The 19,131-nt window shown below is 47.9% G+C and overlaps 4 protein-coding genes across 4 annotated transcripts; 3 read left to right on the top strand and 1 right to left on the bottom strand.

Moving 5' to 3' along the window:
• Positions 1 to 438: 438 nt before the first annotated feature.
• BU24DRAFT_439393 (uncharacterized protein) lies at positions 439 to 10,723 on the bottom strand. Its single transcript, XM_033530300.1, has 10 exons — positions 9,380 to 10,723; positions 7,635 to 9,332; positions 7,469 to 7,604; positions 6,416 to 7,426; positions 6,304 to 6,379; positions 5,995 to 6,264; positions 5,427 to 5,934; positions 2,200 to 5,387; positions 1,061 to 2,140; positions 439 to 1,006 (listed from the first exon to the last, which is right to left on the bottom strand). The coding sequence occupies exons 1-10, from the start codon at positions 10,345 to 10,347 to the stop codon at positions 723 to 725; spliced, it is 9,219 nt and encodes a 3,072-aa protein (XP_033387405.1). The 5' UTR covers positions 10,348 to 10,723; the 3' UTR covers positions 439 to 722.
• Positions 10,724 to 11,922: 1,199 nt separating this feature from the next.
• On the top strand, positions 11,923 to 12,952 carry BU24DRAFT_418663 (uncharacterized protein). Its single transcript, XM_033527026.1, has one exon. It carries the CDS (start codon positions 12,004 to 12,006, stop codon positions 12,496 to 12,498), a length of 495 nt encoding a protein of 164 aa, XP_033387404.1. The 5' UTR covers positions 11,923 to 12,003; the 3' UTR covers positions 12,499 to 12,952.
• A 904-nt stretch (positions 12,953 to 13,856) lies between these two features.
• Positions 13,857 to 15,599, top strand: BU24DRAFT_405778 (uncharacterized protein; the record flags this gene model as incomplete). Its single annotated transcript, XM_033525725.1, has 2 exons — positions 13,857 to 13,957; positions 14,042 to 15,599. The coding sequence occupies 2 exons, from the start codon at positions 13,857 to 13,859 to the stop codon at positions 15,597 to 15,599; spliced, it is 1,659 nt and encodes a 552-aa protein (XP_033387403.1).
• Positions 15,600 to 15,921: 322 nt separating this feature from the next.
• BU24DRAFT_312481 (uncharacterized protein) lies at positions 15,922 to 18,462 on the top strand (the record flags this gene model as incomplete). The annotated part of the gene is made up of 3 exons (XM_033522839.1): positions 15,922 to 16,737; positions 16,819 to 17,517; positions 17,620 to 18,462. Coding segments are annotated over 3 exons (2,358 nt in total), but the record flags the coding sequence as incomplete, so codon positions are not given.
• Between the last annotated feature and the right edge of the window lie 669 nt (positions 18,463 to 19,131).

Below are 19,131 nucleotides of genomic sequence, written 5' to 3'. Positions count from 1 at the left end.
GACCCACCCACGCCATCCCCCCTGTACTGCATCTTGATTAGATACTTTACCTACCCGTGCTACCAAAGGTAGGTACACAATTGTCATGTTCACGGGTAACAGATACTTCCTCCATGTCAAACAGGATCAGTACATTGGATTACACAATCAGTGTCCTTATCTTGTTCCCCCTTACGACCAGGGGTCCATATCGAAAATTTCTTGTGTATTTTTCTCTTCTTCAGAATTACTTCTGGAATGCCAAGTTATGTCAGTACTTCGACTTGATGGTTCTATCGGAACATTCATTTTCTTTTTATAGATATCTGCGTTACTGTTATGGATCTGAATTCCAATTTTGAACGTGCAAAGGGCAAGGTACAAAGTACAAATACATTTATATCTACACTATGGCTAATTCTCCTACCATCTTTGAATGGATGCAGAAGAAATAGCTGAATAGGAGAGGGATTCTGTTGAGGGGCAGCAAGCATAAGCAGAAGCCCCGTGCAAATATGGAATCCTCTCGTGTGACTATGAAGTATGTGGACGGCGGGATGGCCTGATGTGCGTCGTCCTGAAAACTCCTCGGTGAAATGAGGAAAAATGGTCCTCTGGTGAGAAGAGAAGCTGAATAATGCAGGTGTTGAAGGAACCAAGCAACCAACCAATTTCCTTAAACCAAGTTCAACCTTTTCGTGAATCATTCCGTGAACCAATTCCAACCAATCCCAACCAAGTCCTTACCCAGCCAAACGTACGAATAGTGAATCCTCGTCATCAATATCCATATTCTCAACTTTTACCCTGGCCTCGGCCTCCACCTCGACATTGTCATCGACATTGACATCATCGACGGGCGGAAAATCGTCCTCCTCTAAATGAGCGCCCTCAAGAATGAATCCCATATGCGACTTATCAATGCCCCGGCAGTCCCTGCGAATCTTCGTGAAGAGGCCCTTCAGAAACCCGACGGGGCTCTTCGTGAATCCCCAGTGCCCTGTCGAATTCGTTATGAATCCATCGGCTGTTGACAAGTTAGTTGAGAGATTCGAACTGTTAGGGAGAGCGTTTAACTTACGAGAAAGTTCTTGATCGTATTCAGCGGCGGCATGGGCCAAGCCCAGATGGTCGCACAGCTCGACGTACTCTTCGTACGAGCGGAGGTAGAGTTGCCCGGCGAAGAGATTGAGTTGGAGAGTCATGCTGCGTGGCACGGAGTCCGGATCGAACTCGCGACCAACGTTATAGAGGTCGAGACGATCCAGTGGTCGGTAGCTTGGGTTCTGTCGTGGCGAATACAGATGGAGCGTGACCTTGTCGTGGGATTGGATATACGGATAGAGACAATTTGCTTCGAATGGGCTGATGATGACAAGCCCTTGGATCGTAGAAGTGTCGTGGTGGTCTGGAACGGAGATGATCCATTGGATGGGGCGGTGATATAGGTCTGAGTAGGATCTTGTGGGCAGCTTGACGGTCCGCGCATAATCAGAGGTGACATACAGTCCTCCCGGGAATTTTGGGATGTTGAACTCTTTTGCTATGCTTGTTCCTTTGAGGGTTTCGAAAGCTGGTATGATCGTTGGAGTCGCCTTGAGTCTACCCGTTCTGACGAGGTTCCCAATATTGCGATCGAGGCGGTGATTAGCTTCTGTAATCTGTAGCACTTCTTCAACTTCTCTCTCTGCCTCTATTTCCGGGTATAACTCTCTTTCTTGTTCTTCTTGAAGGTCCATCAAAGAGACATTCATAGCTCCAAATTTCCGGCAGCGTTTGACGATCTTGGAGATGTCGTCATCGTCTAAATCCCAACCTTCAAATTGCCGCTCTTGTAGTTGTGTCAAGGTTAAAGGCTTGTAGCGATATTCTAAGGAGGCTGCCTCTTTCTCCAGAAGTTTCTCAACTACTTCCTTGGTGATGGTTTCAACGTCGAGAATAGATTGTTGATGGTAGAACCTTTGGCCTTGAGCAGCCCATAATCGCATGCTTCTTCGAAGGTCCGTCCAAGTCTCTAGAATGGTCCAGCAGAGCACATCTGACACTGATATTTGGCTCTCTTGAGCTTTGTCCAATTTCTCCAGAATCTTGATCCGGATCTCCTCAGGCACACAGTACGCCACGGACTGACCCTTGCCTAATTTCCTCATTCTCATACAGGCTGATGACATATTAGTGAAAAGAAAGGTAAATGAGCACATTAGAGACCACAAAACGTACCTTGTGCTAACTTGTCTTTCGTAAGACCGGCTCCCAAGGTAACTGCCGCGCGGTAGTTTCTGGGAAGCTTCAGATCAGTGCCTCTCGTGTGGGCCTCGTCGAGATAGACAAGACAAAGCTCAGAGTGTCGGGCATATGTAGAAGTTTGTAATTCTTCTACTCTACCCCGACGATCGCAAACGCAGAGTTGGTCGTTTTCGTTGAAGAAGATTACGGCTTGAGCATCGCTCAGCCCGCTCATTTCAATCCATCTCTTCGCAACCTCAAGGTTGTCAAGCTCAAGTATTTGTGCACCAACATCGAGAATAACGCGTACGGCCGGTGTCATGCTCGTGATGAAATCGAGAAGATGCTCTGCATCAGATTGAACCATTGTTGGCCTTGGTGGGATGAGAGCGACCGAATTCGTTCCTTGCAAGAGGTTTGCTAGATTGAGAGCATTCGTATGCTTTTGTTGATCTATATCCAGATACTTTATCATTAATGGAAGAGTATGGCGTGAGTCATTCGTGCCGCTGAACCCGGTAAGTGGGTGGGCCTTCCCTTGGCCAATATCCCATCCCGACGCGGACAATTTGTGAGGATACTCTTTTAATTCCTTTGGGAATACGATATGTTTTAAGTAGTAGTCAATGGCGCCTTTGGAAAACCGAAGTCCCGGGAACAATTGTCGTGTACACCGGAGGGAGTCCCTCAGGTTGATGTTGCCTATACGATGATACTCTCTCGGCAGCATGTTGGCCGTAGCACCATCAATCCAGGCTGCATACTCGCTATCAGCTTGATCAGACTTAAAAAGATGTTCAAAAGCCAAAGTGAGTCTCTTATCATCTAGACCTCCGTAATAATAGGATAGCAATGTGAGCAGAATTAGCACGTCGGGATGGCTAAACTCCGATCGAGGGGACGGCTTGTCCTTGGAGCGATATGGGACAGCGACTTTTGCTCGAGGATCTAGAGCCGGGTCAAGGCCGTATTGAACTTTCCAGCGCTTGTTTCCCAAAGCAAACGGGAGTATTCCACCCGCGAAGAGACCCCTAAGTAGAAGGAGTATTGTTCTCATTGATTCAGTCCACATGCCATCGTTCTCTACAGCTGAGACGTCATCTTCGCTGACATCTTGTTCGGTGATGTAATTATAGACTGCATTCCTCACTGCTTCCGATTGTCGGGTGATATGAAGCCCGGTGAAGTTTGTGGTGCGAATCCTGACTGCTACTTTCTTCATAAGCATGTAGTTTGCATCTTGCTTCAAAATTCTGATATGCGGAAATCTCTCAATGTGTCGACTGTCCACATCTATTGACAAAGGTAATGTCATTTTGACCTCGTGAGCGCATGCAGCGACCATGGTCATGACTTCCTGAAGAACGGACCATCGCTCGGGACTGAACTCTATTGGCGCAGGCGCGCCGACCGTATATATCAGCTCAAAGTAAACGCCAAAGTTTTCGTCACTCTCATCAACAATGTCACGAGATTGTTCGTTTAGGAAATGCTGTACGCCAATTAGCGCTTCTCCAATCTCCGTTTTATCGCTGAGCAGACACTCGAGACCCATCAGCTTGAATGAGAGAATATGTTCAGGCTGCATGAGAAGTATGCCGCGATTCTCAATGCAGTCTTGTAGTATCTCCTGGACCAGACGAACTTGACCCTTGTCAAGCTTCAGAGCCCTTGAAAACGACGTGTGGTATACGCGTCGGTTCAAAAGACCACCGACTTTGCATACCAACATCTCGAACATTTGTTTGGATTGCGGTCTTGCGACCACCACCCTTGCTAGCTTGGTACCATCTGCCACGGAAAGTGCAACGAGCGGGGTAATTACAGAAGATTTACCTTCGCCCATGTTCAATTGCATGATTGTATTTTGTCCGGTCTCGGGTTCTCTCATGTGCATCGCGATCTCCTCCTGAACGGGTCTTATCGTGATACCGCTCTCCACCTCGAGGAGTAGATTTTCCGGTTGTTTCATTGGATTCCAATTCTCATGGCCGGGGTTTCGAAGCTCCTGAACTAGATCCACCGGGTCACGAACTAAACCTAGCATCCTTACTGCACGATTGTATTCAGTAAGGGCAAGGCCATACTGCACAATGACTGACTGCCAATTTTTGGATAACCGGTGCCAGTTATCCCTGTTTAGCTGTCTTAAGAATAACGCTGGAGAAATACGAGGTAGCAACGGTCTGTATAGTTCACTCAATTTCGTAGGTGTCCAGGTGGACTGAAGACCCAGGAAATAAGCCTTAGAATGAAGGGAGCAAGAAACGGTCCGTGCCATATCATTGTACAGGTGAGTGGTGTATCTCTCACAGTCATTAAGATAACGACGAAGCATGGACTCGATATCTGATGAGCTCATATGAGCAATCTCATAGCGATTATTGTGTAGACTCGTGAACCCTTGAACTAGACAGGATACGAACTCTCGTTCGGAGTCCGATTCGGCACGAACTTCCAGAGCTTTACAAAGCGATGAGAAGTGCTTCTGCACATGCAGCTCAACACTGTCATTGTGGTATTTCATACCAACCTTGCGTAATTGGGGTGGTAACTCAAGTTCGCAAGGATCACTCCGGAAGATGTCAGCCACACAAATACGGCGTGTCTGATCTGTGAGTACTGATTTATTGGGCGATTTGGGTACGTCAAATGATCGCAATTCGATGACAGGCTCCTCCTCAGCAGCGGTAAGAACATCATCCAAATATTGTGACAGGCGGCTGTTGTCCGACCATTTCTGGAACAGGCTTTGCACGATCAGGATAGCTCTGTTGGCATCCAAGAATTTCCTTGCTTCATGTTCAGCAGGAATTTGTACACTCGGGCTTGGCCATAGCGCCAGGAAGAACTCTGCCAGCGCAGCAATAGATCTATTCTGTGCATTTCGATATAGCCTGGTCCGACGCTTCCGATAATTTTTCTCTACTTCATGCGGTTTCCGTCTAACTGGCCATCGAGCTTCTGAAAATGGTTCCGCAGCACCCTTGAGATGTGACACTAGTGTGTCGAGGTCTGCTTCAGTACCCTTAGGCATCTCGAACTTCGCTGCCCGGGGAACTTTGATGGCCTGTATACGTGATGATCTATAGAGCAGTGCTAGGATCCTAATTGTGTCTTCGTCTGTTTCGACTCCGAAAGCTATCGAGGACAGCCACATGGCCATACCATATTTATTGAAGCTGTGTGGGAGTCTAGAGATAGACGTATGGAGATCACACCAATTCATTCTGATCCACTCCGTGATGTCTTCCAGCCATCTCGCATCGTACCTTAACTCGGAACTGTTTATACTGCGTTTATGTCCTTGTATGGTAGCATCGTTGAAATATCTGCTGATGAAATCGGCTCGAGCTTCAGTAGATAGCTTTCTGTCGGAACCACACTTCTCACCCAGAATGAGACTTGCGGCATGGTACGATCTTTCCTCACTTCGGATGTTCCCATCGGTCTGGCTTCCATCATAGAAGGTGTCTGCGCTAAATGAACGTTGTTCCTCACTAGAGGCGTAAACATGGAACATGGCTGTACGCCATAGGTCTCGTTGTATTAGGTCCTTTTGAGCGAATTTCAAAGAGGGGATCTCCCCAGACGTCGCTTGTTGACAAAGTGACCGCCGTTGTCTCTCAATATTAAGAATTGTCGACACATGGGTGTAGAATAGAGAGTTTTGAGAAAGACATGGAAGGTTTTCGTCCCATATAATTTTCTGCATATGCGTTGTCTTTGCTGAGGAGAATGATCATGCGGGAGTAATCTTGGCAATGGTTTCGAGTAGAGCCAAGTCACATCGTGAAAGCCGCTCGAATGATCGTACCGATCCTGAGCGTAATATTTCCAAGGCCGCCTCGGTGCCAGTATGCCCGGTCAATGGATCAGGGAGACAATATGATGTCAAGGCATGTAGATAGCATAGATAGATCTTACTATGCAAACTGCCGTCGTCCAGTAAACGACCAATGCTCTCATCAACGTGATACGCGTGAGTGTGGCCCCCTGGACCAAGAGTAATGGACACAGAAACATGAGAATCGGTTCTTGAGTATGTTACCGTGCCCTCTGGAATGAGTACCAGGCGTCTTGTTGTTTTGCTGTTACCCTTCAATACCAACTTCGTAGTAAGTCCTACTAAAGTTTCCAGTCTCTGACAAGGGTCGACGGCCAATCCACGGTACTGCTTCGAAAATAGTGCCGTCATGGTACGGTCAACGAAGAAGGAAAGCTGTAGTCTGGGCAGCTCGACATCGATAGTGTGTGTATCGGCATTGAACAAAGTGTGTATATGTGACTTTTCCTCAAATCCGGAGAGCAGATTGCACAACCGACGGGTCGTATCAGACGTGTGTGCAAGCATCTTTCTGCCTGCCTTTGATAGGCTCCACTGTGAATCAAGCTTGTTTAAACACCAACTCCTCGATTGCTCGCTCGGCCAAGGGGAATCACGGTGACAGAAATATACTACATTGGCCTGCTTATCGTACCAATGAATATAGTTCGTGAGAAATGTATTTGGAAAGTTCTGGTGAAACAGCCGAGAGGGTAGAAGATGAAAGCTTCGATTCTCGATCTCCAACTTCATGGAGAGACTTGACCCTTCTTTCTCGAAATGGATTTGGTAGTCGTGATACGACCGGATCGTAGAAAAGCTAAACTCCGGAGATATGGAAGGGACCACATCGAGAGAGGTACTGTTGAATAGCAGTTTATATGTCGGGTGTGTCCTATAATCTACGGGCAGCTTCGAGAAGGGAACACCATTCACGAGTAGCTCGGCTGTCAAAAGATTGAAATGAATTAGGACTGTTGTAGAAGAACCAAAGCTTGTAGAAGCCGTATTAGACAGCCAGTGTTGTTGTTGGCTACTCAGTACCTTCCACGTACCTTTCGCGGAAAACTGATGCCACGTTACAGAAATCGCTGAATCTAAGGCTGTCGTGCTGCAGCACACATTCTGTGCAATCGGCAAGGCACGGAACATAAGTTTCTGCCAAGACTGAATCATTATATCATGGAGAGCAGAGCTGCAGCTTGATTTTGATGCCTTGTTTCGCTGGATGGTCATGGAGCATTGCAGAAATATGGCGCATTCTGCGGGGTCGAAAAGTACGGTCTTGAGCTCAGGTTGGCCGATATCAAATGTACTTGTACCGACCAAACCAATTTCAATCAATTTCATGAAAGTTTTGGATTCTTCCTCATCGATAGGCGTTGATAGGGATCCCTGTCGTAAGTTCTCCAGCCATTGAATGATGATATGTCGGACTTCTCTGAGGAATGTCAAGCAACTTTGCATGACTTCTGCTGAATCACAACAGGAAATAAGTCGGTTGGTGAGCTGTACAAAGCTTGCGACCGATCTCCAGGATTCCCAATTTTCCTTCACCTGATCAAGTGCGCATCTCAATTGACTCATCAAAGTGCAGCCGAACCTTCTATCAGTAAGCTGGAGATGATTGATCCGTTCAGGTGAGTCTTGCATAGACGGGCATCCGGCTTGATGAATCGTCTGCATGATAAGCAATTGAGCTTCTTCTTTCGCAAAATCCAGCGCTGGCATTGATAATTGAGTAAGAATGTTACTGTATTGAAGGTTTCCACCAAGCGGAATTGTCCCAAAAGCACGATACTCGTCGGGTAATATGTGCTCTAGGGTCTTGGACTGAGTGGCAATCACATTGTTAGGGGGGACTCCATCAGGATTAGATGATGTTCTTGCCAGGAATTGCTGTAATTGAATGGAACGATGTGGGAGCTGATACAAACACTGATCCGACAGATGATCAGTAGAATTGTAATCAACCGTAAAAACCTGGTCTTTGCTGTCAAAGTATTCATATTCAAGACCACTCTCGAAGCAGATATCCTCTTTAGATAGGCTTAGGATACTGTCGCCGCTTGCCTTGTTTCCTTCTTGAGACGCTGATCGAGGCCTAGTAGCCGATGCAAGAACGATCCGGTCGTTGGAGTACACTTCAAAGGTGACGAATCGTGACAAGGACGGGTCGCTATGTAGAGTGCAAGGCGATTTGCAATTGGTGCCAGCCTTGTAGTTGTACCCCAAAACATCGCGGTGGAGGAAGACAGTTGCTGAACGCCATGCCTGAAATGCCTCGGGCACTTGCATTTCGAAAATGACACATTTGGCCTTTGTTTCATTGGAGGGTAAGGGCGCTTCAAAAAACTCTATCGTTATGTCATCGGCCTTTGCCTTGCATCGACATTTCTCGCAAGACGGGTCGTGTCCGCGTTCTGTGATATACTCCGACGTCGTAGGTTCAAAACGCTCCTCCTTTGTATATGTACAATCCATGCATTCGTATTCTAAGATGAGCGCTCGGTATTCCTCTTGTTTAGAAACCAGCTCAATAACTTTTGCTTCTCTTTGCCTGTTTTCATCTTCAAGGATACTCCCGTACAGAGATTGAAGCTCGACCGATTCTTCGAAGTATTGGGCAGCGAAGCAAGAAGCACGTTGACCGAAGTTGCGCCAAGGCTGGTAACGGGGGCGACCAACTTTGATTCGGGTTTTGATATATACCTCCGCGTATGCAAGCCTGTGCAATTGTTGCTTTAAAGGCAGGAGCAGCGCCCGAAGGGGTTCCAGTGGTATTTCCGGAGTATATTTTTCGAGTAATGGGTAGAGATGGCAGGCCGATTTATCTATCGCGATCCATAGGTCTAAGATGGTCAAGTACATAATGGAAAGTGAGCTGGGATTGCTGGCGTAGGCCTTCTGACATAATGTAAAATAACGCAGTGTGAGATCAAACAGCCGACGGCAAGTATCCGTGGCTCCCCAATTACTCTGAATCCACGAGCAAAGCTCGCGTTCTACCCACATCTCCACGGCCGCTAGATTGAAGTATAGAGAGTCGCTACTCGCATCGATATTCGAGGGTAGCTGGCATGCAGCAAATTGGACCAAACTAGTAGGTGGATGAAAACTTGCAATGTTTGCCGTTCCTTTTCCTAGATCCAGAGATCCGATGAACCTCTCGAGATCGGGCAGATTTACTAAGACATCTTTGTGAGGCCTGAGATCCCGCAAGGACAAGATGTCGATGCTTAGTGAACAATCGCGTCTGATAGACTGCCACTTCTTGTCCAAGTACTGTTGTGCCGCCAAACTAATGGTATGTATAGCTGTTATGCTGGAGGGTTGGCATGACTGGACAATGATGGTAAGAGCTTTTGAAGGCGCCGCGACAGCTTCATTAGAACAGCGTAGATAACCTCGCAGTCTACACTATTCTTTGGGTCAAGCGCAAGACGAAGTGTTTTAGAAAGAAAGAAACATGTGACGGGTTTGTATAAGGCGCTACCACCGGATCTGATGGAGAAAATGGATAGGTTCAATTGCATTGAAACACGTAGAAGAAGATAGAGCGATGAACGCCGCCAAGTGCTCCTAGAATCGAGTGACAATACTTCCTGGTGCGTGTTCTTCCAGATCAAAGACGATTCGACTGGTTTACCGAGAGCTGAAATGAGTGCGGAGTGGTAGTGTGTCACGAGACCAGAACGATTGATATCCATGTCCTTTTCAGGCTGGTCCCCAGTCAACTCGGCTTTCCATGTAAGGGATGGAACGAATTGAGAGCAGAGCGTGGATACCGTATGTGCAAGTGCGGCTGCTAGATCAGGGTCACAAATTTGATTTAGTGAGACTTGAGAAGCTCGCGCCGGAAATGACCGGCGCAGGCGTCCCGAAGTACTTGTCACGGCCTTGTCCGCTGGTGAGAGCTCAAACGTGTGGAACTCGATAGTATCGGCGTACCGCCGAACAAGCAATCCAGCGTTTTGGGATTTCACCTCTATCGGTATTAGATGGATATCGTTGTCAGACTTCAGTTGGGTAATGGCAAGCCGTAAACGTGCTTCGTTTACATTTCCGCTACCCTCTCGGAGGCTTTTGCAACTCCGGACCATGTTGTATGTAGAGTGAATCTGAAGTTGGTCTTGCGGAGAATCCAGATGTCCGCGAAACGTGCTAAGAGCTTGGAGGAGAACGTCAAATAACGCTTGCTCATGCTCATTCTCTGAGCGATCACTCCCTTGCGGTAATTTGGGTGGGAGAACAGCGTGGTGTATGAGATAATTCAAGGCTGCTGCCGAAAGCTTCCTGGGCTTCTCCGTAGCCATGATGATGGGGGAGAGCTCGCTCAGTCTCGGGGCGAAGTAGCCTAAACCGTGAAAGGATGGTCTTCAAGCTCGACTTCTGGGTATCGTGGGTTCTTTCAGGCAACGTGAAGGCGCTTTTGCGTGTGATAACGGTCGCGATTCGTAGGAATTGGATAGGAATGAAGAGTGAGTGAACTGGACTGATCAACGCAAGCCTGAGCTGTGATGAGAGGGAAAGGTGAATTGGCAGGCCAAGCAGAGCAAGCCGAACGCGAGCGGTCCACCGTGATCAGAGGTAAAGAAGAGAGATAGAAGGATAGAGATAGCGGAGAGAGTAGGACAGAGGGAAAAGGTAGGTCGGGAGCTATGAGAGAGCGTGGTCAAGGATATAGAGAGAGGAGAGAGAGGTCAAGGATAGAGAGAGGGGAGAGAGGTAAAGGATAAAGAGAAGAGAGAGAGGTAAATGATAAAGAGAGGAGAGAGGAGAGAGAGGAAAAAAAAGGAGAGAGGAGAGAGAGGAGAGAGAGGAGAGAGAGGAGAGAGAGGAGAGGAAGAGAGGTGGTGGAAGGTGAGAGAAGAGACAGAAACGAGAAAGTGCCCGCAACCAAAATGTTTACTTCCACAATCTATTCGCTGGGGAGCTCATCAACAGAGGCCAGATTGTTTATGGGTATCAGCTCTAATAGCATCAACCATATAGTCGAAAGCCGCGCCATCTGTTGTCGTTGGAGATTGGACGTCCGCCTCTGTGCATTCGCTTCAATTATGACAATTGAAGGCGTGGGCAGTGACAGATTAGTGACCGAATTGAGGTACAGTTACTTGGAACAAATGCATCATATTTTGAGACCATTCATATCTCCAATGATTTACTCGAGCAAACTTTGTTCTTAGATTTCATGTTGGGTGGGTACCTAGTGGTCACTATTAGAGTTCTCGCGCGCGATGGCACTGTGACAGTTTCCAGAAAGGTGTTTCTTTCGTCTGCCGCATTCGTTGATGCCTGCAGAGCTCGACATGCATAATTGAAACATGATGAATCTCAAGAACTTCGCAGTAACGGATAATGGGATTTTGCAGCTTTCGAGGGAGAAAGTCGGGAAAGTGATGATGCCTGCTTCAGGCTGAGAGATGGACATGATGTCCGTACATCGCTCTAGCCGTGTTCGGGATGGCGGAGTTGTGTACGCGACTTGTGCGTGTTCATATCTAGATCTAGTCCTCCATCATTGTTCGAACATCTGATATAACTGCACTTTAAATATTTTCTTGGTAAAAATTCGCCTGCAGCTTGTGGCAATCCGTGAGATTGTTTGCAGAATGGCATCTCAACCACACCCGTTTTATGTGTAACGGCTTACGAAGAGCCTTTTCGGGTCGAGGCGACGAACGAAGAAATGTTGTAACCTAACCTTTCCAACATCAATCATTCCTCATTTGATAAAATATCTACCATAGAAGATTCAATGCTTGTGTCGGCTTACAATGCAATCGGTGAGATGTAAAGCAAATAGTGCCAGACATCGAAATGACATCACGATTGAGGTTAGGCCGAGGCCCCATACCTTTAACGAGTCTCGTTTCGTCTCGTGTAACTCTCTTATCTTCCGTCAGCCTCATCACAAACTCGGGTAGAACCCTATCAAAAACATCCAATCGCTATACCTAGTCACAATCATGCCTTCCTTCTTGGATACCTACAACCCTTCAATTCTGGCCATCCCGGCCATGCACATGCTCTCCGTTCTTCCACACAGCTATGCCCTCTCTGTCGCGACCGGAGGCAAACTCGCCAAATGGGACAACCGCAACCCTCGCTCCACCACTATGAAGTCCAAACTCAAAGAACGACTCGACTCCCAGACGTATGCGCTCTACGAGCGTCTTGAGGCTTGCCACGCAAATGGAATGGAGAATCTCCCACTGTTCGCTGTTGCAGTTGTGCTCGGCAACCTAGCTGGATTGAAGAAGGATGGTCTCGGTGGTATGACTGGTTTCGCCGCTTCGTTCCTTGCCATCCGTCTTGCGTATACCGCAGTCTACATCAACAACAAGACGCAAGGCCTAACGCTCGTCCGAAGTGGTTTGTGGGCGGCTGGTGTGGGATTGTGTTGGCGAATTATCATCAAGTCTGCGAAGGCATTGGGTAGCAGTAAGAAGATGTGGTTCTAGTTACCGCAATTGTTGTACCGAGGATTGTGCACCATTGCATGCCTTTGGTAGCCGATTGATTTTGTTGTAGACGATATTCTGCACAGCACATGCATTCTCGCCACATGTCATGCTTAGCATTACTTCTCTCCAATTTTGAGTCGTTCGTGGGCTCTTTTGACAATATCAAGTCTATGACAAATTAAGAGGCGTCCCTGGCTCGTTTCCATTCGGCGAGGTTGATGGGGCTATATGATGACAGCGTTGCAACAAACAATGGTAAATCCCGAGATTTTTCGGATTTGTACTTACGGAAACAATCATAGAAGGTGCTCTCGCTGCTCACCTGTCAAATTAATGAATCCCTCCGTATTACATGGTGCGAGTATGCATGCACCGCCAAGAATGACTGGGCAGTGCTAGATGTGATGAATGTTATGGATATAGGAGATGCCTTTCGATACTGCAGATGGCCATTCTCTTGTGTTCCATTTCCGAAGTGTAATATAATTTTGCATATTTTTGGGTAGGTCCGAAAGAGGGAGATCATAAATCGCATAAGCGTTTCAGGAATGTTTTGCGAAGTAAATAGAGAACATTGCAACTTCGACTATGTTCCCTGACAGTGGACTAGAATGCTCACCTAGCCCAGACAGACACCCGTATGAGTAACGATTGCTTGTGTGTTGATTGGGCAAGTATGTAAGATTACTAGCTTTACGGCCGGGTGGACTGCTTTTTTCGTTATGCGAGGCTGAAACCACGCGTCATAGTTTATATCTCTACGCAAAAAATCGACCTTTTCAGTAAGAGGACAAAAGACGATGTAATGAATCATACTTCTGGTCCAGCCATGAGCCACCTTGAAACATAATCAGACAGTTGCCAAGGAGAAGCACAGTAAGACTCACAAATGTTGGTTGCCGCGATAACAACTCAGCTTCAGAGTTCCATTCACGCTAGGAGATTCGTAGTCAACATCAATACATTCACAAGGCGGATCTTGTTTTCGTCCAGCTCTCGTAGGTAGTGGAGCAGTTCTTGGAACCATATGCAAGCCGGGAGTCGTAACTCTTAAAAGTAAGCCTGGGTCATTTAGCATTGCGGCTTCGCTTGGATACAAGGTTTATCAGCTTATTGCCATGGTGAGGCTGAGATAGTGAACAGCCGCTGGAGGCGCAGCCCGAAAATCCACCGAAACAATGTTGATTGGCTGACTTCGGGGCTTTCCTGGCTCTCTATTCGTCGGCTCGTATAGATGGATTTGACAGGCACGTGATCGTTGCTGGGACCGAGTAATACACCTGCAATGATCAGTAGGATAAAAGGGATCAGTAGTGTCAGTTCGTTTACTCGTATAACAATTGCTTGATACTAAGATGCCGCCGAGCTCAGCGAAGAAAGTGACAGGTCCCAAACCAGCCAAAGAACGAAAGAGGCAGTGGGCCCCTAAATCCCGAAGAGGATGTTTAACATGCAAGTAGGTATTAGAACTTCCATGATACGTCAGAGGGACACAGCATCATCCCAGTTCTATGAAATTGTCATTTTCTAATCAAAATAGGATTCGTCGGGTCAAATGTGATGAAGCTAAACCGAGCTGTGAGCGATGTTCTTCCACAGGCCGTACTTGCGAATATGGCACCGAGCCCACGCAGAACCAACGCATCATCACGCATGATCGATTCAGATTCATCGCACATCCTCTATCAATAAACTTGATTCCTGGTCTTCGACTTGATACCGCAGAAGAAAGAGCAAGTCTCAGTTTCTTCGAACAACACGCAAGCTTGGAGCTATGCGGTCCATTCAACAGTAAATTCTGGCAGCGTCAGCTGTTGCAAGCTGCACAGATTCACCCGGTCATCCGATATTCAGTTGTTGCACTCGGTGCAATGTATAGGAAACTTGCTTCTGGAACCGCCTCAAACGTTCCGGATGATCCGACAGACAATCAGATTCGTTTCGCCCTACAACAGTCGAATCGGGCGATTCAAGAGCTTGTCAAGCCAGCTCGTGCTGCCAGCCCAGCGGATAAGATTACGATCTTGACAAGCTGTGTCCTTTTCCACAGTATGGCTTGTATTCAAGGACTCCAGATGAACGCATTGAGTCATTTGCGTAGCGGTCTCAAGCTACTGCAAGAGATAGATGAACAATACCCAAACATACAAGAGATGGCTCGGGACCAGCCGATAACGATTGATTGCTTGAGATCCATCATGGTCAGCTTCGATGTTCAAGCCCGGACACAGATGAGTGTACCGGATCTTCTGGATTGGGAACTGCCACCAGGCCATGGCCAGTATCACACTTATGCCGACTCGTACACGGCAATATGCCAAGCTCAGGTGTACCTAGAGGCACTCCTGAATCACATCCTGTGCTACTTACAAAGCCTCTACAAGCCAGAAAAGTGGAATCCAACAACCATAATGACTACGCTCAGCTTGTTCAAGGAGCAGATTATGTTTGGACGCACCATGGTAGATGATATTGAAGCCCAGTTATACGCTGAGAATGATACGGCGCAACGGCGGGCGTTCATAGCGCTACGCATGCTACAGACAACGGCGGAAGTATTCATAAACATAGTTGAGCGGCGGACACGTATAGCTCAAGCGTGTAACGATATGTCTGACAGGCATTCAGCAAGCGACGAACCTTTTTATCGTCTATTCGACCTCGCGTCAGAGCTCCTGGAGTTGACTGCTACACCACGACAAGTTGATGGATGTCCTTCGGTCCGACCGGTATTTTCTGCAGGCTATGGCTCAGTCGCAGCTCTATGGATGGTGTCTGTTAGAGCTAAGAGTTTCAACTTGCGGCGGAAGGCAATCAACATGCTTCTGAACAATCCACGTAGGGAAGGGCTGTGGGATGCGCCATCTGTCGGCCAAATCGCCAAAGCAATACTTGAATTCGAGGAGACAAGTGCGAGGGAAGAACTAGGGATAATGCCCTCAGAATTAGATGAGGCACACTCACAAGAGCTAGAATATCTCCGATGCGCAGATATTGTAGTGCGGTATGATGGGCCGCGACAAGCTGTGACAGATATTCGAAATCTAAGACAAGTACTACGCAATGAGCGCGGGATACAGACTACCTGTAGGTGGTGAGGCAAGGTACCCATTGGGATAAAAAAATCTTCAGGAAGTCTTGCAGTTTGCACGCAGGCGTGCCAGTTCAGCAATCTTGGGAGCTCAGGGAGCTGGAAACCAGCGATGTCAGCCCGGCGCATCCCCACTTTTAGGCTGCTTTAGGCTGCGGCTGGGGTGTAGCCTCGTTTCCACCTAGTTTGTTGCCTGATGCAAACAACTGAACCATAAATACTGTTCTTTGCGACCATCTGTCGCTATCTATCTAATTCACTTTCCCAACTTTTGCATCAAAATGTTCGGAAGAATTCCAGAGGTCGATCTTGACGCAAATGTCCCCTCGGATGGCTACAAACAGACCTTCAACATTCACGACCTATCCACGAACTCCGTCATCCTCTATCCAACCCGGGCACACATTACCCGGGAAATCAATCATGTCACACTGAAATCCGGCTCAAATGAAGTGGAGATCTATGGATTGTCGCCAACCGTCGATGAGCACTCAATTCAGGTTGAAGGCCGAAGCGATGTGACAGTCGCCGATATGACAGTGCAACTCGTCCCAAACCACCTCTCTTTCGAAGACTTCTATGAAGAAGACACGGAATCTGAAGAAGAAGATTTTGAAATCGAATATCGCGATAGCGATGATGAAGACGAGGCTGTACGGCGCATCTCCAAGGAGCTGAAGGATTTGAATCTTCTAGCCGAGCATGCTAAGGAGTCCCAAAAGGAAGCCAATGAACGTCTCGCGATATGGGACAAGTATGCAAAATCTGCAGATTCCGAACATGTGAACCCGAACGACATGACGAGACTTTCAACTACGTACAAGGAGAACAGGTCGGAAGCGTACGATGCCTACTCAACAGCCACCCAACAATTGACCAAGTTGAGGAAGCAAATCAAAAGAAAAGAATATGAAAGATCGAAAGCCGGAAAGGAGTCCATGAAACAAAGAGAACGGGAGGATCGGCAGAAAGAGAAGGAAAGATTACGGAAGGCCAGGCAACGAGCTGAGAAAACAAAGCAAGCCCGCTATCTCAGACAAGAGCGCCTTCGGTATTGGCCAAAGAAGGTCTACAGAGTCACATTGATGCTCGAGATCTCTTCGCTGGATACGCCAAATTCGTCACGACGAGGATCTATGGACTCAGTAACGTTGGCCTCTTCGCCCCGACCACACTCCACGGCGCTTGATGCGAAGTCAACAGCAACATCTTCGACATCCCTCAAGCTTTCTTACGTGACAAGGGAGGCAGGATGGAACCCGCGTTACGATGTGCGCATTTCAACCATTCAAAAAACAGCAACAATCATCTACCGAACAGAGTTTCTGAATCGCACATCGGAAACGTGGAAAGATGCCAAACTGTCTTTCTCCACGTCTCAAACTTCGTATCAAGGTTTGAGCGACGTTGTGCCTTTCATGCATGCCTGGCGCATCAAATTGTCTCGATATGACAATGGAAACGGTGGCCTACTAAGCACTGAAGAAGCTTCAAAGTCCCGTGTCCACCGAGTCGGCTTCGATACATTCAATCGATCCGATCTCTTCGGCCTTGATGATGCATTCATTCCCGCGTGGCAATCCAACCGACTTCTTCAGGTCCAAAAAGCAACCAAGCCAGGCGGCTTGTTTGGTACCTCTCGCGGAGGCGTTCATAGTACTTCTGCCGGGGTCGGCCTGTTTGGCAGCACCAATGCCAATACTTCTTCGGGGGGTGGTAGCTTGTTCGGCAATACAAACGCGAACGCTACTTCTACAGGTGGCCTATTCGGAAGCGTCGGCAACGATAACAACAGACCTGCTGGTGGCCTTTTCGGTGGCTTCGGCAGCAACAACAACAGCAACGCCGCACCACAAACTGACAACAATGCACCTGGAGCTATCGCTCCGCTAGAGCAACCAAGAGCAGCCGCTGCATTCGGACCAGTCATCGACAATGCTAACGAAGCGGAGCTGGGCACTGCTATTCAGAGTTCTCGGCGATCCAGAGGCTTTGGAAATGCACTGAATGCATCCATCTTCCGCAAGAAACCTTCGGCCAACAACGCAGACACAGCTTTATCATACGCCGAAGAGGAATCAGGGGAGATTGCGAGTGAGCCTGCTGGATCCGAATATGACGAGTCATCAGATATTGAGGAGACAACTTGGGAGGACAATGGTTTGACGGCCAGCTACGATGTCCCTGGAACTCGCACGCTTGCGCCATCGTCTCTCACTCGACGCCACAAGCTCGCCACTCTGAACGCAACCAACATTCACCTTTCTCATATTTGTGTTCCGAAGCTTCGCTCTGCAGCTTTCTTGCGTGCGAAGATTCGCAATCCGTCATCTTCGATCACTCTGCTGAAGGGCTCGGCCGGTGTTACCCTGGATGGGTCGTTCTTAGGAAACATGAACATCCCACGAGTGTCCCCGAACCAGGTCTTCGATCTCAGTCTCGGCGTAGATCCAGCAATTCATATTAATTATCCGAAACCCAGCCTGCACCGTAGCACACAAGGCCTCGTGTTCAACAAGGAGAGCGCTCAGGTATTCTCTCGATCAGTCTGGTTAAACAACACGAAATCGCAGCCAGTAAATATACTTGTCCTGGATCAAGTCCCAGTTTCCGAGGACGAGCGATTGAGGATTCTCATAACGACACCAAGAGGCCTTTCTAAGGAAGGGGATGAGGTCAAAGCTGGCACTAGCGCCAAAGAAGGCAGTAGTGGCGCTGTAGCAGAGAAGAAGGGCGAAGCATGGGGCAACGCGAAAGCGAAACTGAAGAAGAATGGCGAGATAGATTGGACGGTCAACCTGGAAAAGGGACAAGGTTGCTTGTTGAAGCTGGAGTACGAAGCAAGATTGCCGCCAAGCGAAAAGATTGTTCCCGCTTGATGTGTAGGAGTTTGGTAGAATCAGGGTTTAAAGGGAAAGCTCGGGAATGTTGCAATTGCTTGGAAGTGGCCAAGATCGCTTCAGCTCCCGCTCCCAATGGCACATGTGGAGGATTCACATGCTCTCTTTACCTAGAGCACTTTTTCGGAAATCCCAACCTTAGCTAGCGGGACTTTTCCTTATATAGCAGGCCCAAGCAGATTGTTCCCACGTATGGTGTATGTAGTACTGAAGACTTTGGTGAATACGATATGTTGCATCAAATTGTCCATGTAGATCGTAAAAAGGGTCAGAAAGTAGAGCAACAATAGAAACTCGGATTTGATATCTATCCCTGGTGAGTGTGGCCCTTACCGTATCTTAAAACGTGCTAAGCGGGGAAGGTGGCTGCATGCCGCAGAGAAATCTCAACCTCTCCTAATCTTGACAATCGAAGGGAAGCCACTTGAAATCGTCCGCAATGTTGTGGGCTCGCGGATTTGTAGGCCGTCCCTCGAGGATCATTTTTGTGGCGCCCGTGGCGTCCAGCCATATGCAAGTATGCATCCCTGGCTGCGATCGGATAACTTTCCGCGAACCCAGGCACATCCTTTCTCCACCCTCCTGGGCCCAACAGCTTCATTCATTCTGCAACTTTACAATGGAACGAAATGATCGATC

This window comes from Aaosphaeria arxii (assembly GCF_010015735.1).
Source record: "Aaosphaeria arxii CBS 175.79 unplaced genomic scaffold BU24scaffold_2, whole genome shotgun sequence".
Taxonomy (NCBI): Eukaryota; Fungi; Ascomycota; class Dothideomycetes; order Pleosporales; genus Aaosphaeria; species Aaosphaeria arxii.
This window is presented reverse-complemented; position numbering and strand designations above follow the sequence as displayed.